The 14,961-nt window shown below is 46.4% G+C and overlaps 1 protein-coding gene across 3 annotated transcripts in view; it reads right to left on the bottom strand.

Annotated features, from left to right (window-relative positions):
• SAE1 (SUMO1 activating enzyme subunit 1) overlaps positions 1-14,961 on the bottom strand; it is a 90,413-nt gene that overhangs the window by 50,998 nt on the left and 24,454 nt on the right. For all 3 annotated transcript variants that reach the window (XM_033223805.1, XM_033223803.1, XM_033223804.1), the window contains one exon: positions 12,370-12,469. In XM_033223805.1, the coding sequence (XP_033079696.1) occupies positions 12,370-12,469 (100 nt within the window). The remainder of the gene's footprint in view (positions 1-12,369; positions 12,470-14,961) is intronic.

Raw genomic sequence — 14,961 nt, 5'->3', positions numbered from 1 at the left:
GCTGAGGCAGGAGAATAGCTTGAACCTAGGAGGGGGAGGTTGCAGTGAGCCGAGATCGCACGATTGCACTCCAGCCTGGGCAACAAGAGCAAAACTCTGTCTCAAAAACCACCACCACCACCACCACCACCACACATTTACGGTTGAGTGTGGTGGCTCACTTCTGTAATCTCAGCACTCTGGGAGGCCAAAGCAGCACAATCACCTGAGTCCAGGAATCAAAGACCAGCCTAGGCAACAAAGTGAGACCCCGATCTCTACAAGTTAGCTGGGTGCAGTGGCATGCACCTGTGGTCCCAGCTTCACAGGAGGCTGAGGCAAGAGAATTGTTTTAGCACGGGAGGTAGAGGCAGCAGTGAGCCAGAATGTACCACTGCAATCTAGCCTGAGTCACAGAAAAAAAAAAAAAAAATACAGACTGAAATATTTGGAAATGACACATGTGGCATCATGCTGGGACCACTTTCACAAATGGTTCACACATAAACACACATACAAAAAAAGTTTTGGTTTTGTTTATTGTTTTTTTTCCAGACAGAGTCTCCCCCTCTGTCACCCAGGTTGGAGTGCAGTGCATGATCTCAGCTTGCTGCAACCTCCGCCTCCTGGGTTCAAGTAATTCTCGGGCCTCAGCCTCCCCAGTAGCTGGGATTACAGGTGCATGCCACCACGCCCGACTAATTTTTGTACTTTTAGTAGAGACAGGATTTCACTATATTGCCCAGGCTGGTCTCGAACGCCTGACCTTAGGTGATCTGCCTGCCTCGGCCTCCCAAAATGTTGGGATTACAGGCGTGAGCCACTGTGACTAGCCAGAAAAAAGCAGTTCTTAGAACTAGCTACTCCTCAGAAGTTAAGATAGCCCAGCTGGGGGAACACTGTTAGATCCCATCTCTAAAAAAAATTATTTTAGGCCACACGTGGTATAGACTCTATCTGTTTTTTTTTTTTTTTTTTTTTTTTTTGAGACGGAGTCTCGCTCTGTCGCCCAGGCTGGAGTGCAGTGGCCGGTTCTCAGCTCACTGCAAGCTCCGCCTCCCGGGTTTACGCCATTCTCCTGCCTCAGCCTCCCAAGTAGCTGGGACTACATTAGCTGGGACTACAGGCGCCCGCCACCTCGCCCGGCTAGTTTTTTTTTTTTTTTTTGTATTTTTTAGTAGAGACGGGGTTTCACCGTGTTAGCCAGGATGGTCTTGATCTCCTGACCTTGTGATCCGCCCGTCTCGGCCTCCCAAAGTGCTGGGATTACAGGCTTGAGCCACCGCGCCCAGCCCTCTATCTGTATATTTTTATTTTATTTTATTTTATTTTGAGACAGAGTCTTGCTCTGTCGCCCAGGCTGGAGTGCAGTGGCTGGATCTCAGCTCACTGCAAGCTCCGCCTCCCGGGTTTACGCCATTCTCCTGCCTCAGCCTCCGGAGTAGCTGGACTACATTAGCTGGGACTACAGGCGCCCGCCACCTCGCCCGGCTAGTTTTTTTTTTTTTTTTGTATTTTTAGTAGAGACGGGGTTTCACCGTGTTAGCCAGGATGGTCTTGATCTCCTGACCTTGTGATCCGCCCGTCTCGGCCTCCCAAAGTGCTGGGATTACAGGCTTGAGCCACCGCGCCCAGCCCTCTATCTGTATATTTTTATTTTATTTTATTTTATTTTGAGACAGAGTCTTGCTCTGTCGCCCAGGCTGGAGTGCAGTGGCTGGATCTCAGCTCACTGCAAGCTCCGCCTCCCGGGTTTACGCCATTCTCCTGCCTCAGCCTCCGGAGTAGCTGGGACTACAGGCGCCCGCCACCTCGCCCGGCTAGTTTTTTGTATTTTTAGTAGAGACGGGATTTAACCGTGTTAGCCAGGATGGTCTCGATCTCCTGACCTCGTGATCTGCCTGTCTCGGCCTCCCAAAGTGCTGGGATTACAGGCTTGAGCCACCGCGCCCGGCCAAGAATCCATTTCAAAAAAAAAAAAAAAATACTAATAACAAGCCCTCTTAAAGCGTTAACTCACCTCCTCTCTTCAAATGGGGATCAGTTTCCTGAGGCAGGAAAAGGCACAGCACTGAACAGACTAGACTTTCTTTTTTTTTTTTTTTTTTGAGACGGAGTCTCGCTCTGTCGCCCGGCTGGAGTGCAGTGGCCGGATCTCAGCTCACTGCACGCTCCGCCTTCCGGGTTTACGCCATTCTCCTGCCTCAGCCTCCCGAGTAGCTGGACTACAGACGCCCGCCACCTCGCCCGGCTAGCTTTTTGTATTTTTTTTAGTAGAGACGGGGTTTCACCATGTTAGCCAGGATGGTCTCGATCTCCTGACCTCGTGATCCGCCCGTCTCGGCCTCCCAAAGTGCTGGGATTACAGGCTTGAGCCACCGCGCCCGGCCTAGACTTTCAATAAATACGCATGAGCTGACAGAATCCGACCTGCTTTTCATTTGCTAAAAACCTATGAGTAAATATAAAAGATGAATTCTCGCCCGACACGGTGGCTCAAGCCTATAATCCCAGCAGTTTGGGAGGCTGAAGAGGGAGGATCACGAGGTCAGGAGATCGAGACCATCCTGGCTAACAAGGTGAAACCCCACCCCTACTAAAAATACAAAAAATTAGCCGGGCGTGGTGGCGGGCACCTGTAGTCCCAGCTACTTGGGAGGCTGAAGCAGGAGAATCGCTTGAAGCTGGGAGGCAGAGGTTGCAGTGCACTGCACTCCAGCCTGGGCGAAAGAGAAAGACTCTGTCTTGAGAAAAAAAAAAGATGAGTTCTCCATATAGCCCATCAACCATCAAATTGTTCTTGTTAGGAGCCATTTAGAATAGTAGGAAACAGCAATAACCTCAATAACCTGAATACAATAGGAGACTGGTAAAATAGATTACGGCTAGGCAAGAAGAGGAAAAATGATATAGACATTTAAAATCACACGCTCCAAAGCAGATTTGGGGAGTGCTTACTTAGTGAAAAAAGCAAAAGACAAAACCATATACATATATATATACACATATACAAGCCAGGTGCAATGGCTCACGCCTGTAATCCCAAAACTTTGGCAGGTCGATGTGGGTGGATCACCTGAGGTCAGGAGTTCGAGACCAGCCTGGCAAGCAAGGTGGAACGCCCTCTATTAAAAACACAAAATTTAGCCGAGTGTGGTAGCACAAGCCTGTAATTCCAGCTACTCAGGAGGCTGAGGCCAGAGGATCACTTGAACCTGGGAGGCGGAGGAGATCGTGCCACTGCGCTCTAGCCTGGGCAATAAAGCAAGACTCTGTCTCTAAATAAATAAATAAATGGTGTAGTACTTGCATATACTTTATGCACATCCTCCCATATACTTTATTTGCTTATTTATTTATTTTTGAGACAGAGTCTTGCTCTGTTACCCAGGCTGGAGAGCAATGGGGCGATCTTGGCTCACTGCAACCTCTGCCTCCCAAGTTCAAGTGATTCTCTTGCCTCAGCCTCCTGAGTAGCTGGGTTTACAGGTGTGCCCCACCATGCCCGGCTAAGGCTCACTGCAACCTCTGCCTCCCAAGTTCAAGTGATTCTCTTGCCTCAGCCTCCTGAGTAGCTGGGTTTACAGGTGTGCCCCACCATGCCCGGCTAATTTTGTATTTCTATTAGAGATGCGGTTTCACCATGTTGGCCAGGCTGGTCTCCAACTCCTGACCTCAAGCGATCCACCCACCTCGGCCTCCCAAAGTGCTGGGATTTCAGGAGTGAGGCACTGCGTCCAGCCTCCCATATACTTTAAATCATCTCTAGATTACTTATAATACCTAATGTAATTGCTACATAAACAGTTGTTATATTGTATTGCTTGGAGAATGACAAAAAAAAAGTCTGTACATGTTTGGAACAGATAGATGCAATGTTTTTTCCCAAATATTTTATTATTAATATGATTTTAATAAATATTTTTGATCCACAGTTGGTTGAATCCATGAATGCAAAACCCATTAATAAGGAGAGCTAACCTTATATATTATATGTATTAAATAGTGCCCCAATGTTGTTGTATATACATAGAAAAATACTGTAAGGAAGGTTACAGTTATTTGGTAGTAGGATTAACATTTCGTTAACTTGTTCTGTATTTCCCACATTTGGAATTATGAACTTATTTTACTTAAAAAAAAATTTTTTTTTTGAGGCAGTGTGTTGCTCTGTCACTCAGGATGTAGTACAGTGGCACAATCTCAGCTCACTGCTGCCTCCACTTCCCAGGCTCAAGCAATCCTTCTGCTTCAGCTTCTCCAGTAGCTGAGACCACTGGCACGTGCTACCACGCCCAGCTAATTTTTGTATTTTTGGTAGAGACGGGGGTTTCACCATGTTGCCCAGGCTGGTCTCGGAACTCCTGGGCTCAAGTGATCTGCCCACCTTGACCTTTCAAAGTGCTGGGATTACAGGCATGAGCCACTGCACCCAGCCTTATTTTACTTCTTAAATTAGGCTGGGCCGGGCGCGGTGGCTCAAGCCTGTAATCCCAGCACTTTGGGAGGCCGAGACGGGCGGATCACGAGGTCAGGAGATCGAGACCATCCTGGCTAACATGGTGAAACCCCGTCTCTACTAAAAAATACAAAAAACTAGCCGGGCGACATGGCGGGCGCCTGTAGTCCCAGCTGCTTGGGAGGCTGAGGCAGGAGAATGGCGTAAACCCAGGAGGCGGAGCTTGCAGTGAGCTGAGACCCGGCCACTGCACTCCAGCCTGGGCGGCAGAGCGAGACTCCGTCTCAAAAAAAAAAAAAAAAAAATTAGGCTGAACATTAGTAACAGGTAATATAATTCTGCATATAAAGATGAATATAATCCCCAGGTCCTACCCAATCAAAATTCCTGGGGTGGGGGAGTGGGGGATTAGAGGGGCCAAGAATCTTTAAAAAGCTTTAAAAAAGTATTCTAACAAATGACAACCACAATCAAAACACATTTTTCACACTCAGCAGAATGGAAAAAAAACGCCTGAAGTTACCAAATGTTACTGATACGTACATACTCTTGGTTCTAGAATATAAATTGATAAAACCACTTGAGAATAACTTAACAGGGTCTGGTAAAGCTGAAAATGCCCTTATCTTAATTTCACTCCCAGGTACATACCCAAGAGAAATTAACACAATAGACCAAGGAGATCATCTATACACACACAAACAAAATGCTTATGCAGCACAATTTGTAACAGTAAAAACTTGCACACTCAAATGCTCATAAATAGAAAAATAGATATATAAATAGTAATGTATTCATGCAACAAAGACTGGCAAAAAACAAAAATAAAAACAAAAAGAAATGCCCTGCAGGGCTATCCAAGAGAACTAGCTGTGATGATGGAACAGAATGTAATCTGTGCTATGCAATACAGATGCCAATGGCCACATATACTTACTGGCCACTTCAAATGTGACCAGTGAGACTGAGGAACTAAATCTTTTATTTGATTTTAATTAACTTAAATAGCCACCTGTGGCTAGTGGCTACCAAAATGGACAGCAAAGCCCTAGAACAACATATAAACAGATGGCCTCATAAACGTGTTGCTGCTCCTTAAAAGCAGGTGGCAGCATGCATACAACATAAAACCAGTTTTTAAGAAGCTAAAAAGCATCCAAAGCAATTCTATGTATTGCTTGGAAATACATACATAAGTAGTAAGAAGAAATGCATGGGAATGAGAAACCCAACTGAGGAGGGTGGTAACTTCTGTTGGAGGGAGAGCCAGAGGGCCTCACCGTACCAGTAATGTTTAGTGCTTCAAATTGAGTGGCAGGTCTATGATGGTAAGCTAAATCATTCTTAATTTATGCCTAAAATATTGTATAATAAGTCCCATGTCATTGCTTAGATTTATAAACGTGATAAAACCAGAAGTCAAGCAGGGCTGTATCTGCCCCTTCCAGGTGTCTTTTTTAATTCACAAAAATGTACCAGTAGCTCTGGGGTTACTTATCTGGTGAGGGCACAGTGAGAAGAAATAGGAGATAGAGAAGCAGCAGACAGATTGGTACAAAAGTACTAAAAATGTTTGTGTTTTTAAAGTGGATAGTGTTTATTTTGTTCTGTTATCTGCATGGATGTTGCATATCTTCTTTTGTGCATGAAATGTCACAATAAAAAAATATATAGGCCGGGTACAGTAACTCATGCCTATAATCTCAGCACTTTGGGAGGTCAAGGCAAAAGGATCGCTTGAGGCCAGGAGCTTGAGATCAGCCTGGGCAACACAGGAAGGTAATTCATTAAAAAAAAAAAAAACCCGAAAAACTTAGCAGGGCATGGTGGCATACGCCTGCAAGTCCCAGCTACCTTGAGGTGAGTGGGAGGATCCTTTAGCCCAGGATTTCAAGGCTGCAGTGAGCTGCGTTCGTGCCACCGCACTCCAGCCTGGGCTACAGAGTTACATCCTATCTCAAAAATAAATAATATACAAAATTAAATATAGATAGATAAGCTAACATTAATATCCCCCACCCCAACTAACTCTCCGACCTGGAAAACCTGCTGTCGGCATTCCACCTAACTCTGCAAATTTACACCCCTCGTTGCCCTATTTCCACTCCTTTGAACCAAGTAGTTCTGATTAATAATTAGCAGGATTGGCCAGGAGTGGTGGCTCACGCTTGTAATCCCAGCATTTGGGAGGCCGAGGCGGGCAGATCACGAAGTCAGGAGATCGAGACCATCCTGGCTAACACAGTGAAACCCCGTCTCTACTAAAAAAACTAGCCGGGCGAGGTGGCGGGTGCCTGTAGTCCCAGCTACTCGGGAGGCTGAGGCAGGAGAATGGCGTAAACCTGGGAGGCGGAGCTTGCAGTGAGCTGAGATCCGGCCACTGCACTCCAGCCTGGGCGACAGAGCGAGACTCCGTCTCAAAAAAAAAAAAAAAAAATTAGCCAGGCATGGTGGCGGGCGCCTGTAGACCCAGCTACTCGGAGGCTGAGGCAGGAGAACGGCATGAACCCAGGAAGTGGAGCTTGCAGTGAGCTGAGATTGTGTCACTACACTCCAGCCTGGGCGACAGAGCGAGACTCCACCTCAAAAAACAAAAACAAAAATACAAAAATTAGCTGGGCATGGTGGCACACACCTGTAGTCCCAGTTACTCGGAAGGCTGAGGCAGGAGAATCGCTTAAACCTGGGAGGCGGAAGTTGCAGTGAGCTGAGATCATGCCACTGTACTCCATCCTGATGACAGAGCGAGACTCCATCTCAAAAAGAAAAAAACAAAGAAACAAACAAAAAACAAAAGGCCAGGATTTTGGACGTCTCTGGCCTGACGGTTCCAGTCCAGGCAACTGAATGACTTACTTCTAAATATTTCTGGGCAAGTCTATTGTCTTCTTTGGTATCCTGTTCTCTCAGCTTAGCTCAAATAACCTAAACCATGAGAATTAATATACTAGAAGGTTAATTCATTTCATAGGTAACAAAGAAGGTCACTTCAATTATTCTTTTTTAAAATGGAAATAATCAGGCTGGAAGTTGTGGCTCATGCCTATAATCCCAGTACTTTGGGAGGCCGAGGTGGGCGAATCACTTGAGGTCAGGAGTTTGAGACCAGCCTGGCCAATATGGAGAAATACCGTCTCTACTAAAAACACAAAAATTAGCCAAGTGTGGTGGCGCACACCTGCAGTCTCAGCTACTCCGGAGGCTGAGACAGGAGAATTGCTTGATCCCGGGAGGCACAGGCTGCAGTGAGCCAAGATTGTGTCAGTGCACTCTAGCGTGGGTGACAGAGCAAGACTCCATCTCAGAAATAGTAACAATTTTTAAAAATTAAAAATTAGCCAGGTGTAGTGGATGTCTGTAATTCCAGCTACCTGGGAGGTTGCAGTGAGCAGTGTTTGAACCACTGCACTTCAGCCTGGGTGACAGAGTAGTGAGACCTTGCTTCAAAGAAAAAAAAGGAAGAAAGTAATTTCCTCCAGGATTGTTGGATTATGCTGCAGTTAACAGCCACCAGTACACTGAACAAATATTCCCTGGATATGACTGTGCTAGACACTGGACTAGGAGTCTAGCAGTGAACAAGACTGCCTTTCTCCTATGGAGCTTAAAATGGAAGGTGGGAGACAGACACAATCAATCTCAAGGGCCATCAGCAGTGGAAACCAAGGTACCACATGAAAGATAAAGAACTCGACTGTTTCTTTAATGACGGGTGTGGGAGAAGATGAGAAGGTTGTCAACAAATTGCTCAGAAAGAGGGAGTCAAAAGAATGAATTACTCCTCAACTGTGTAATTTCTCAACTAATTCATGAAAAAAGTATTAATAGTACTCCAAATTAGTCAACTATTTCAGGAGCAGAAATAAAATTAAATCTGTATTTCTGGTGCAGACAGGAACAAATCCTACTTTGTCTTTAATTTTAAAGAGCTATTAGAGAGTAACCACTGTCAGGCATCTCATCATCTCCGGCAGCACCTAACACAAATAACTCACGATAAAGAAACGTAAACATGGGAGCATGACAGTGGCCTTTTACCCTAAAGGTTTTCCAGAATGATCCCGATGTTCATACATTTTATCCTACAATCCTCCTAATATGTCACGTTACCCTAGAAACTTCAGGGGGATCCTTCTTTGTAAATCATAGGGTGAGCCTATGCCCGTACCCACTGTCTATGCTCTCGCCTTCTTCCACAGCTGTGTGACTTTGGTCAGGTCACTTAATTTCTGTAGCTTCTTTATCAGCTGTAGGTGTGGACAACAAGACTGGATGTGATTCCCTGCGCTCAACACTGTGCCTTGCACACAGTAGGCATTCTGCAACTCACAGAAAGAGCTGGCTGTGGCAGTGAGGGCAGCCAGAGCAACTCTGCCCCTACATCAGTCTTTCAGTTTATCCTACTTCCTCAGACGGAGCACTGCTCCGGGCTCTGGTGCCTGGAAAGTTTGTCCCTCACATGCCAACACAAACAACTCTTCCTCTGGGAAACCTTTGTGAGCACTTCCTCACCACCACCTCATTGCTCTCTCCTCTGTCTTCTTTTTTTTTTGAGACGGAGTCTCACTCTGTCCACCAGGCTGGAGTGCAGTGGCGCGATCTTGGCTCACTGCAAGCTCCGCCTCCTGGGTTCACGCCATTCTCCTGCCTCAGCCTCCCTAGTAGCTGGGACTACAGGCGCCCGCCACCGTGTCCAGCTAATTTTTTGTTTTTAGTAGAGACGGAGTTTCACCATGGTCTCGATCTCCTGACCTTGTGATCCGCCTGCCTCGGCCTCCCAAAGTGCTGGGATTACAGGCGTGAGCCACCGTGCCCGGCCTCCTCTGTCTTCTGAATGTCAGTGTCCACATGAGGCTTGTGCCCGAGACCTAATTGTGACGAAATCCGTATCAAATCTTCTCCTGGGCACCAAAGAAAGCAAACAAACTACTGAGCACCTATTTCTGGAAAAGGTATTTTCTTAAGGCCTTATTTATCAGAATGGCACAGGTGCTAGAAAGGCCCACCAGGTTCCTAGAGGGTGTGAAAACCACAGGCTGTTTTTCCTTTTTGTTTTTTAACGTTACTAATTTAGGAGCACAAAGTGTACCTTGAAGCAAAAGTGGCTTTACAACCTTTGATTAAACCTAGGGAAAGGGGGAGGGGAAGGGAACCCTAACCAGAAAACCTTTCACAGGAAACAGGAAGTGGCTGCTTCCCCACCCCCACCCTGCACTCTCTGAGCACAACCCAACTAGTTATTCTGTACAATTAGGCAAAACGGCAGCATCAGAATCAAGGAATCTTTGGTGTTGGAAGAGAACCTTGAAATCACAGGGCCATCTGTACTAAAACGGAAGGAGGCGTGTTATTGCAAAGTGACAAAGCCATGGCCAAAACCCAGTCCAGCCCAGTCCGTCCGCAGGGCCCTTGGTGAAGCCACACAAAGGCAAGGTTTGGAATCCCGGGGATTATCAACAGGAATGCACTGAATGCCTCGTAACCTTAAGGGCTTGGGGTTGGAATCCGAGCCTGAATTGTTCAAGTGTAACAGCTGACTAACAATGTCAGCTGGGGAATATTTTGATACCTTCCAGCTCAGCTCCACGAAGGAAGAGGCTGCACAAAAACCTCTGTGCCTGTAGGGCCCTCCGTAATGGTAGGCAAAGGCCTGGGCTGCCTACATTCTCTTCATAGCGACATAAAGTGGTTCCCAAAAGGTTTCCAGATCCACCCCAGTGGGCACCATCAGAACTGACTCCAGGGAAACTTCCAGCTGTGAATGGCTAACAAAGCTAGGCACTCTCTCCATTTGAATGTGAAAGACCCGCCTCAATCAGAGAAGGCCCTTAAGCCATAAAACCCTTCACACCAAGGCCAAGTGTCACACTTGTAAGAGGGTGTGATTTATAAACTGACAGCACCCACAAAGCAGCTTTTGTACTCCTCCGTTTGTTAACAATTTATCTCCCCCCCACCAAATTCATGGAGCTATTCAGATAAATCTTGACTGGGCCTCAAAAAGAAAGAAAGGCAGAAAGAAAGGGACCCAAGTTTTGGCCAAAACACCAAGGTTCACTCTGGATAATTACGGTTCTGTGAATAGACACTAAAATTAGGGCTTAATTCCTCTGTATCACACTTACAGCACCAAACTACTCCAACACAAACACAAAAAGAGAAAGAAAATCTCCAACGCCGCCTTGCTGGAGAGTCTGAGAGTTCCACTTTTGTGGTTTTCTGCAGTCTCTTTTGTGGTTTCTGAACTCTTTAGAATCCCCTCGTTAGTATAATTTAACTCAACATTCTGACCAACTGTTTTTCTTTCTCAACATTTAAATCTACAAAGCAAAGGGTAAATATGGGCTTGGTCATGTCTTTCCTCTCAGTTCAATGAAACCAATTCTGGCCCCTTCATCTTGCTTTCCCCATCGCATGGTTCCCATCTCAGATTCCAGCACTAGCTACAGAAACCATCGTCTTCTGACCCCTTCTTCACTCCTTTCTATAAATGTAATTATTGCACCTGATCCAAATAGAGGCTGAGCACCCTAATATAAACTACATTAACAACTATGAATCTGATAATACCTGTCAACACTGAAAGACTTTTCTTACTAAAGGTTGTTTGGTAAAAGGAAAAAACAGGCAAACTTTTTTTTTTTTTTTTTTGAGACAGTCTCGCTCTGTCGCCAGACTGCAGTTCAGTGCTGCCGTCTCGGCTCACTGCAACCTCTGCCTCCCGGGTTCAGGCTATTCTCCTGCCTCAGCCTCCTGAGTAGCTGGGACTACAGGCACGCACCACCTTGCCCGGCTAATTTTTGTATTTTTAGCAGAGAAAATACAAAAAATTTTTTGTTTTGCCTTTTTTTTGTTTGTTTTAGACAGGATCTTGCTCTGTTGCCCAGGCTGGGCTGCAGTGGTGTGACCGTGGCTCACTGCAGCCTCCACCTCCCAGGCTCAAGCAATCCTCCATGCTCAGCCTCTGGATAGCTGGGCCTACAGGTGCTCACCACACCAGACACATTTTTACATTTTTTTTTTTTGTAGACACGGGGTCTTGCTATTGTAACCGGGGCTGGTGTTTTGCCACTTAAAAAAAAAAAACAAAACTTCTGGTCGGGCATGGTGGCTCATGCCTGTAATCCCAGCACTTTGATGGGGGCTGAGGCAGGTGGATCACGAGGTCAAGAGATAAAGACCATCCTGGCCAACATGGCGGAATCCCGTCTCTACTGAAAATACAAAACTTAGCTGGGTGTGGTGGCACACGCCTGTAGTCCCAGATACTCGGGAGGCTGAGGCAAGAAAAACTCCTGAACCTGGGAGGCGGAGGTTGCAGTGAGCTGAGATTGCACCACTCCAGCCTGGACACGGTGAGACTTCATCTCAAAAAAAAAGAAAAAAAAATTTGGAGCCAGGAACAGTGGCTCACGCCTGCAATCCCAGCACTTTGGGAGGCCAAGGCGGGTGGATCACCTGAGGTCAGGAGTTCGAGACCAGCCTAGCCAACATGGCGAAACCCTGTCTCTACTAAAAATACAAAAAAAATTAGCCGGGGGTGCTACTTGGGAGGATGAGGCAGGAGAATTGCTTGAACCCAGGAGGTTGAGGCTGTAGTGAGCCGAGATCATGCCACTGCACTCCAGACTGAGCGACAAGAAAAAAATTCTATCTCTCACACACTCACACACACACACACAAAGTTTGGGACAGAGCCTACAAAAGTTTGCATTTCTCATTGTCTTGAAAAATCCCATCTGGAATCACTGGGCCCACATTCCCTCACAGCAACAGCTGGCTGACACTAAGCTGTGGCAGTCTCCCTTTAGATGGGACAAGCACTCGCCCCACGCCTTCCAGAAGTGCTTTCTCTTCTCCTTTTCAATCATCATTGCCCGTCCCCTCCAAGGCCCTAGGGTTTCTGACCTCTGCCCCCACATTACACATACCTTTTTGACCATCGTTGTCTCAGAAGAATCAAGTTTTGCTCTCTTGGTATCGGGCCCATCTTCTACTCCTTGGCTAACTTTGGCAACTTTAGTTTTCTCCCTAGAGGGTGACAAGGGGAGGGAATGTAATTTTTACCCTAGGAATCATGCTACTGGAATCAAAAAAAGCCTCTCCAGGTCACAGATTGGGATGGTGGTTAGGGGCAAAAGCTTTGGAGTCAGATCTCGGTTCAAATCCCAGCTCTGCCATTGATAACGTGATGAGTCTGGTACTCACACTGTTGGGCACTCAGGAAATTACCGTGGGAAAAACACAGCAGCATACGTTGCTCAGCACACTGCCAGGCACACAGCTGCTCTCAATAAATCAAAGTGATTACTTTGTAAAGACTCTACTTGAATCATGAAATAAATAGCCAAACTTGGCCGGGTGCAGTGGCTCACGCTTGTAATCCCAGCACTTTGGGACGCCAAGGCAGGCAGATCACTTGAGGTCAAGGGTTTGAGATTGGCCTGGCCAACATGGCGAAACCCCATCTCTACTAACAGTACAAAAAATTAGCCGGGCGTGGTGGCGTGCGCCTGTAATCCCAGCTACTCGCAAGGCTGAGGCAGAAGAATTGCCTGAACCCAGGAGGCGGAGGTTGCAATGAGCTGAGATCACGCCACTATACTCCAGCCTGGGCAACTGAGTGAAACTCCGTCTCAGAAAAAAAAAAAAAAATTGCCAAACTTAATTCTGCCCCTCTGCTGTGGGCAGCTTATGCTAAAATAATCTGGACTGCTTTCCACTACTATGACTTCTTTATAATATGCCCAAAGAAGCCAGGCACAGTGGCTCACGTTTGTAATCCCAGCACTTTGGGAGGCTGAGGTGGGTGGATCACCTGAGGTCAGCAGTTCGAGACCAGCCTGGCCAACATAGTGAAATCCCGTCTCTACTAGAAATACAAAAATTAGCTGGGCATGGTGGTGGGCGCCTGCAGTCCCAGCTGCTCCGGAGGCTGAAACAGGAGAATAAGTTGAATCCGGGAGGTGGAGGTTGCAGTGAGTCAAGATCGTGCCATTGTACTCTAGCCTGGGTGGTAAGAGCAAAACTCCATCTCAAAAATAATAGCCGGGTGCGGTGGCTCATGCCTGTAATCCCAGCGCTTAGGGAGGCCGAGGTGGATGGATCACCTGAGGTCCAGAGTTCGAGACCAGCCTGACCAACATGGAGAAACCCTGTCACTACTAAAAATACAAAATTAGCCGGGCATGGTGGCGCATGCCTGTAATTCCAGCTACTCCAGAGGCTGAGGCAGGAGAATAGCTTGAACCCAGGAGGCGGAGGTGGTTGTGAGCCGAGATCGCGCCACTGCACTCTAGCCTGGGCAACAAAAGCAAAACTCCGTCTCTAAAAAATAAATAAATAATAATAATATGCCCAAAGAACTAGATTATCCTAAAGCCATAAAACAGTAGAGTTAGGAGATGTCTGGAACATGACTGTCCTTCCCCCGTCTTGACTTTACAGGCAAGAAACTTGGAGACCAGAGAAATTTCAGTGATTTGCCTGAGAGGCTGAACAAGAGAACAGTTCTCAGTCTCCTGGTAGGAAGCTCCTACCTCACAGAGCCTGTCTTTCTTTTTGGAGGGGGTGGTCAGAAACTGTAGCCAAAATACCTAACTCATATAGTTTTACAATAACAGATCATCTGCCATCTTTCACCCAGAGACTAAAAAGTCAAAACACTGCAAGTCCTGTCATGTGAGAATTACCAAGTTCTGCAGCCTCAATGTTCAACATGAGAGGATGAGGTCTGTTTGTTCTACCAGAGGAGTCTCTCTGGATATTGGATACCTTTTCCAAGGTAGACTTTGGCTGAATGTTCCTCCAGAGTCACTCAACTAATTATTTTGTACTTATTTTACTATCTCTCAACTTGAAAACATGTAAGCAGGCCGGGCGCGGTGGCTCATGCCTGTAATCCCAGCACTTTGGGAGGCCGAGGTGGGCGGATCACTTGAGGTCGGGAGTTCGAGACCAGCCTGACCCACACTGAAATACCCCATCTCTACTAAAAATACAAAATTAGCCGGGCTTGGTGGTGCATGCCTATAATTCCAGCTACTTGGGAAGGCTAAGGCAGGAAAATCGCTTGAACCTGGGAGGTGGAGGTTGAGGTGAGCTGAGAGTGTGCCACTGCACTCCAGCCTGGGCAACAAGAGCAAAACTCTGTCTCAAAAAAAAAAAAAGGAAAACATGTAAGCCCAAGTTGGGGAACAAATGTTTACAATCAGAGCAAGCCTTCCCTATGCAGAAAATGTGACTTTACCACATGAAGCCCAGACTGATCAAACAAATACCCATGTGGTGTACTTTTATTGCCGTAAAACTCTGCTTGCTTTAGGCTTTAGATTTAGTCTATCATTTTGGAGAGCAGGGGCATACCTCCTAAAATTCTGAACCCACAATCTATTGTATGTGGCAAGTTGTTAATGACTTGGTTTCAGAATGTTCTAAGTATTATATCAAATTATTTCCTTAGATGGTTGTTTTCTACCAGTAAATAAGACTAAATTTTGAAAAGTGTTATGTTGTCATCTAGG

This window comes from Trachypithecus francoisi, unplaced genomic scaffold (assembly GCF_009764315.1).
Source record: "Trachypithecus francoisi isolate TF-2019V2 unplaced genomic scaffold, Tfra_2.0 Lachesis_group12, whole genome shotgun sequence".
Classification (NCBI taxonomy): domain Eukaryota; kingdom Metazoa; phylum Chordata; class Mammalia; order Primates; family Cercopithecidae; genus Trachypithecus; species Trachypithecus francoisi.
Note: the sequence above shows the minus strand (reverse complement) of the source record. Positions and strands in the feature narration are given on the sequence as shown.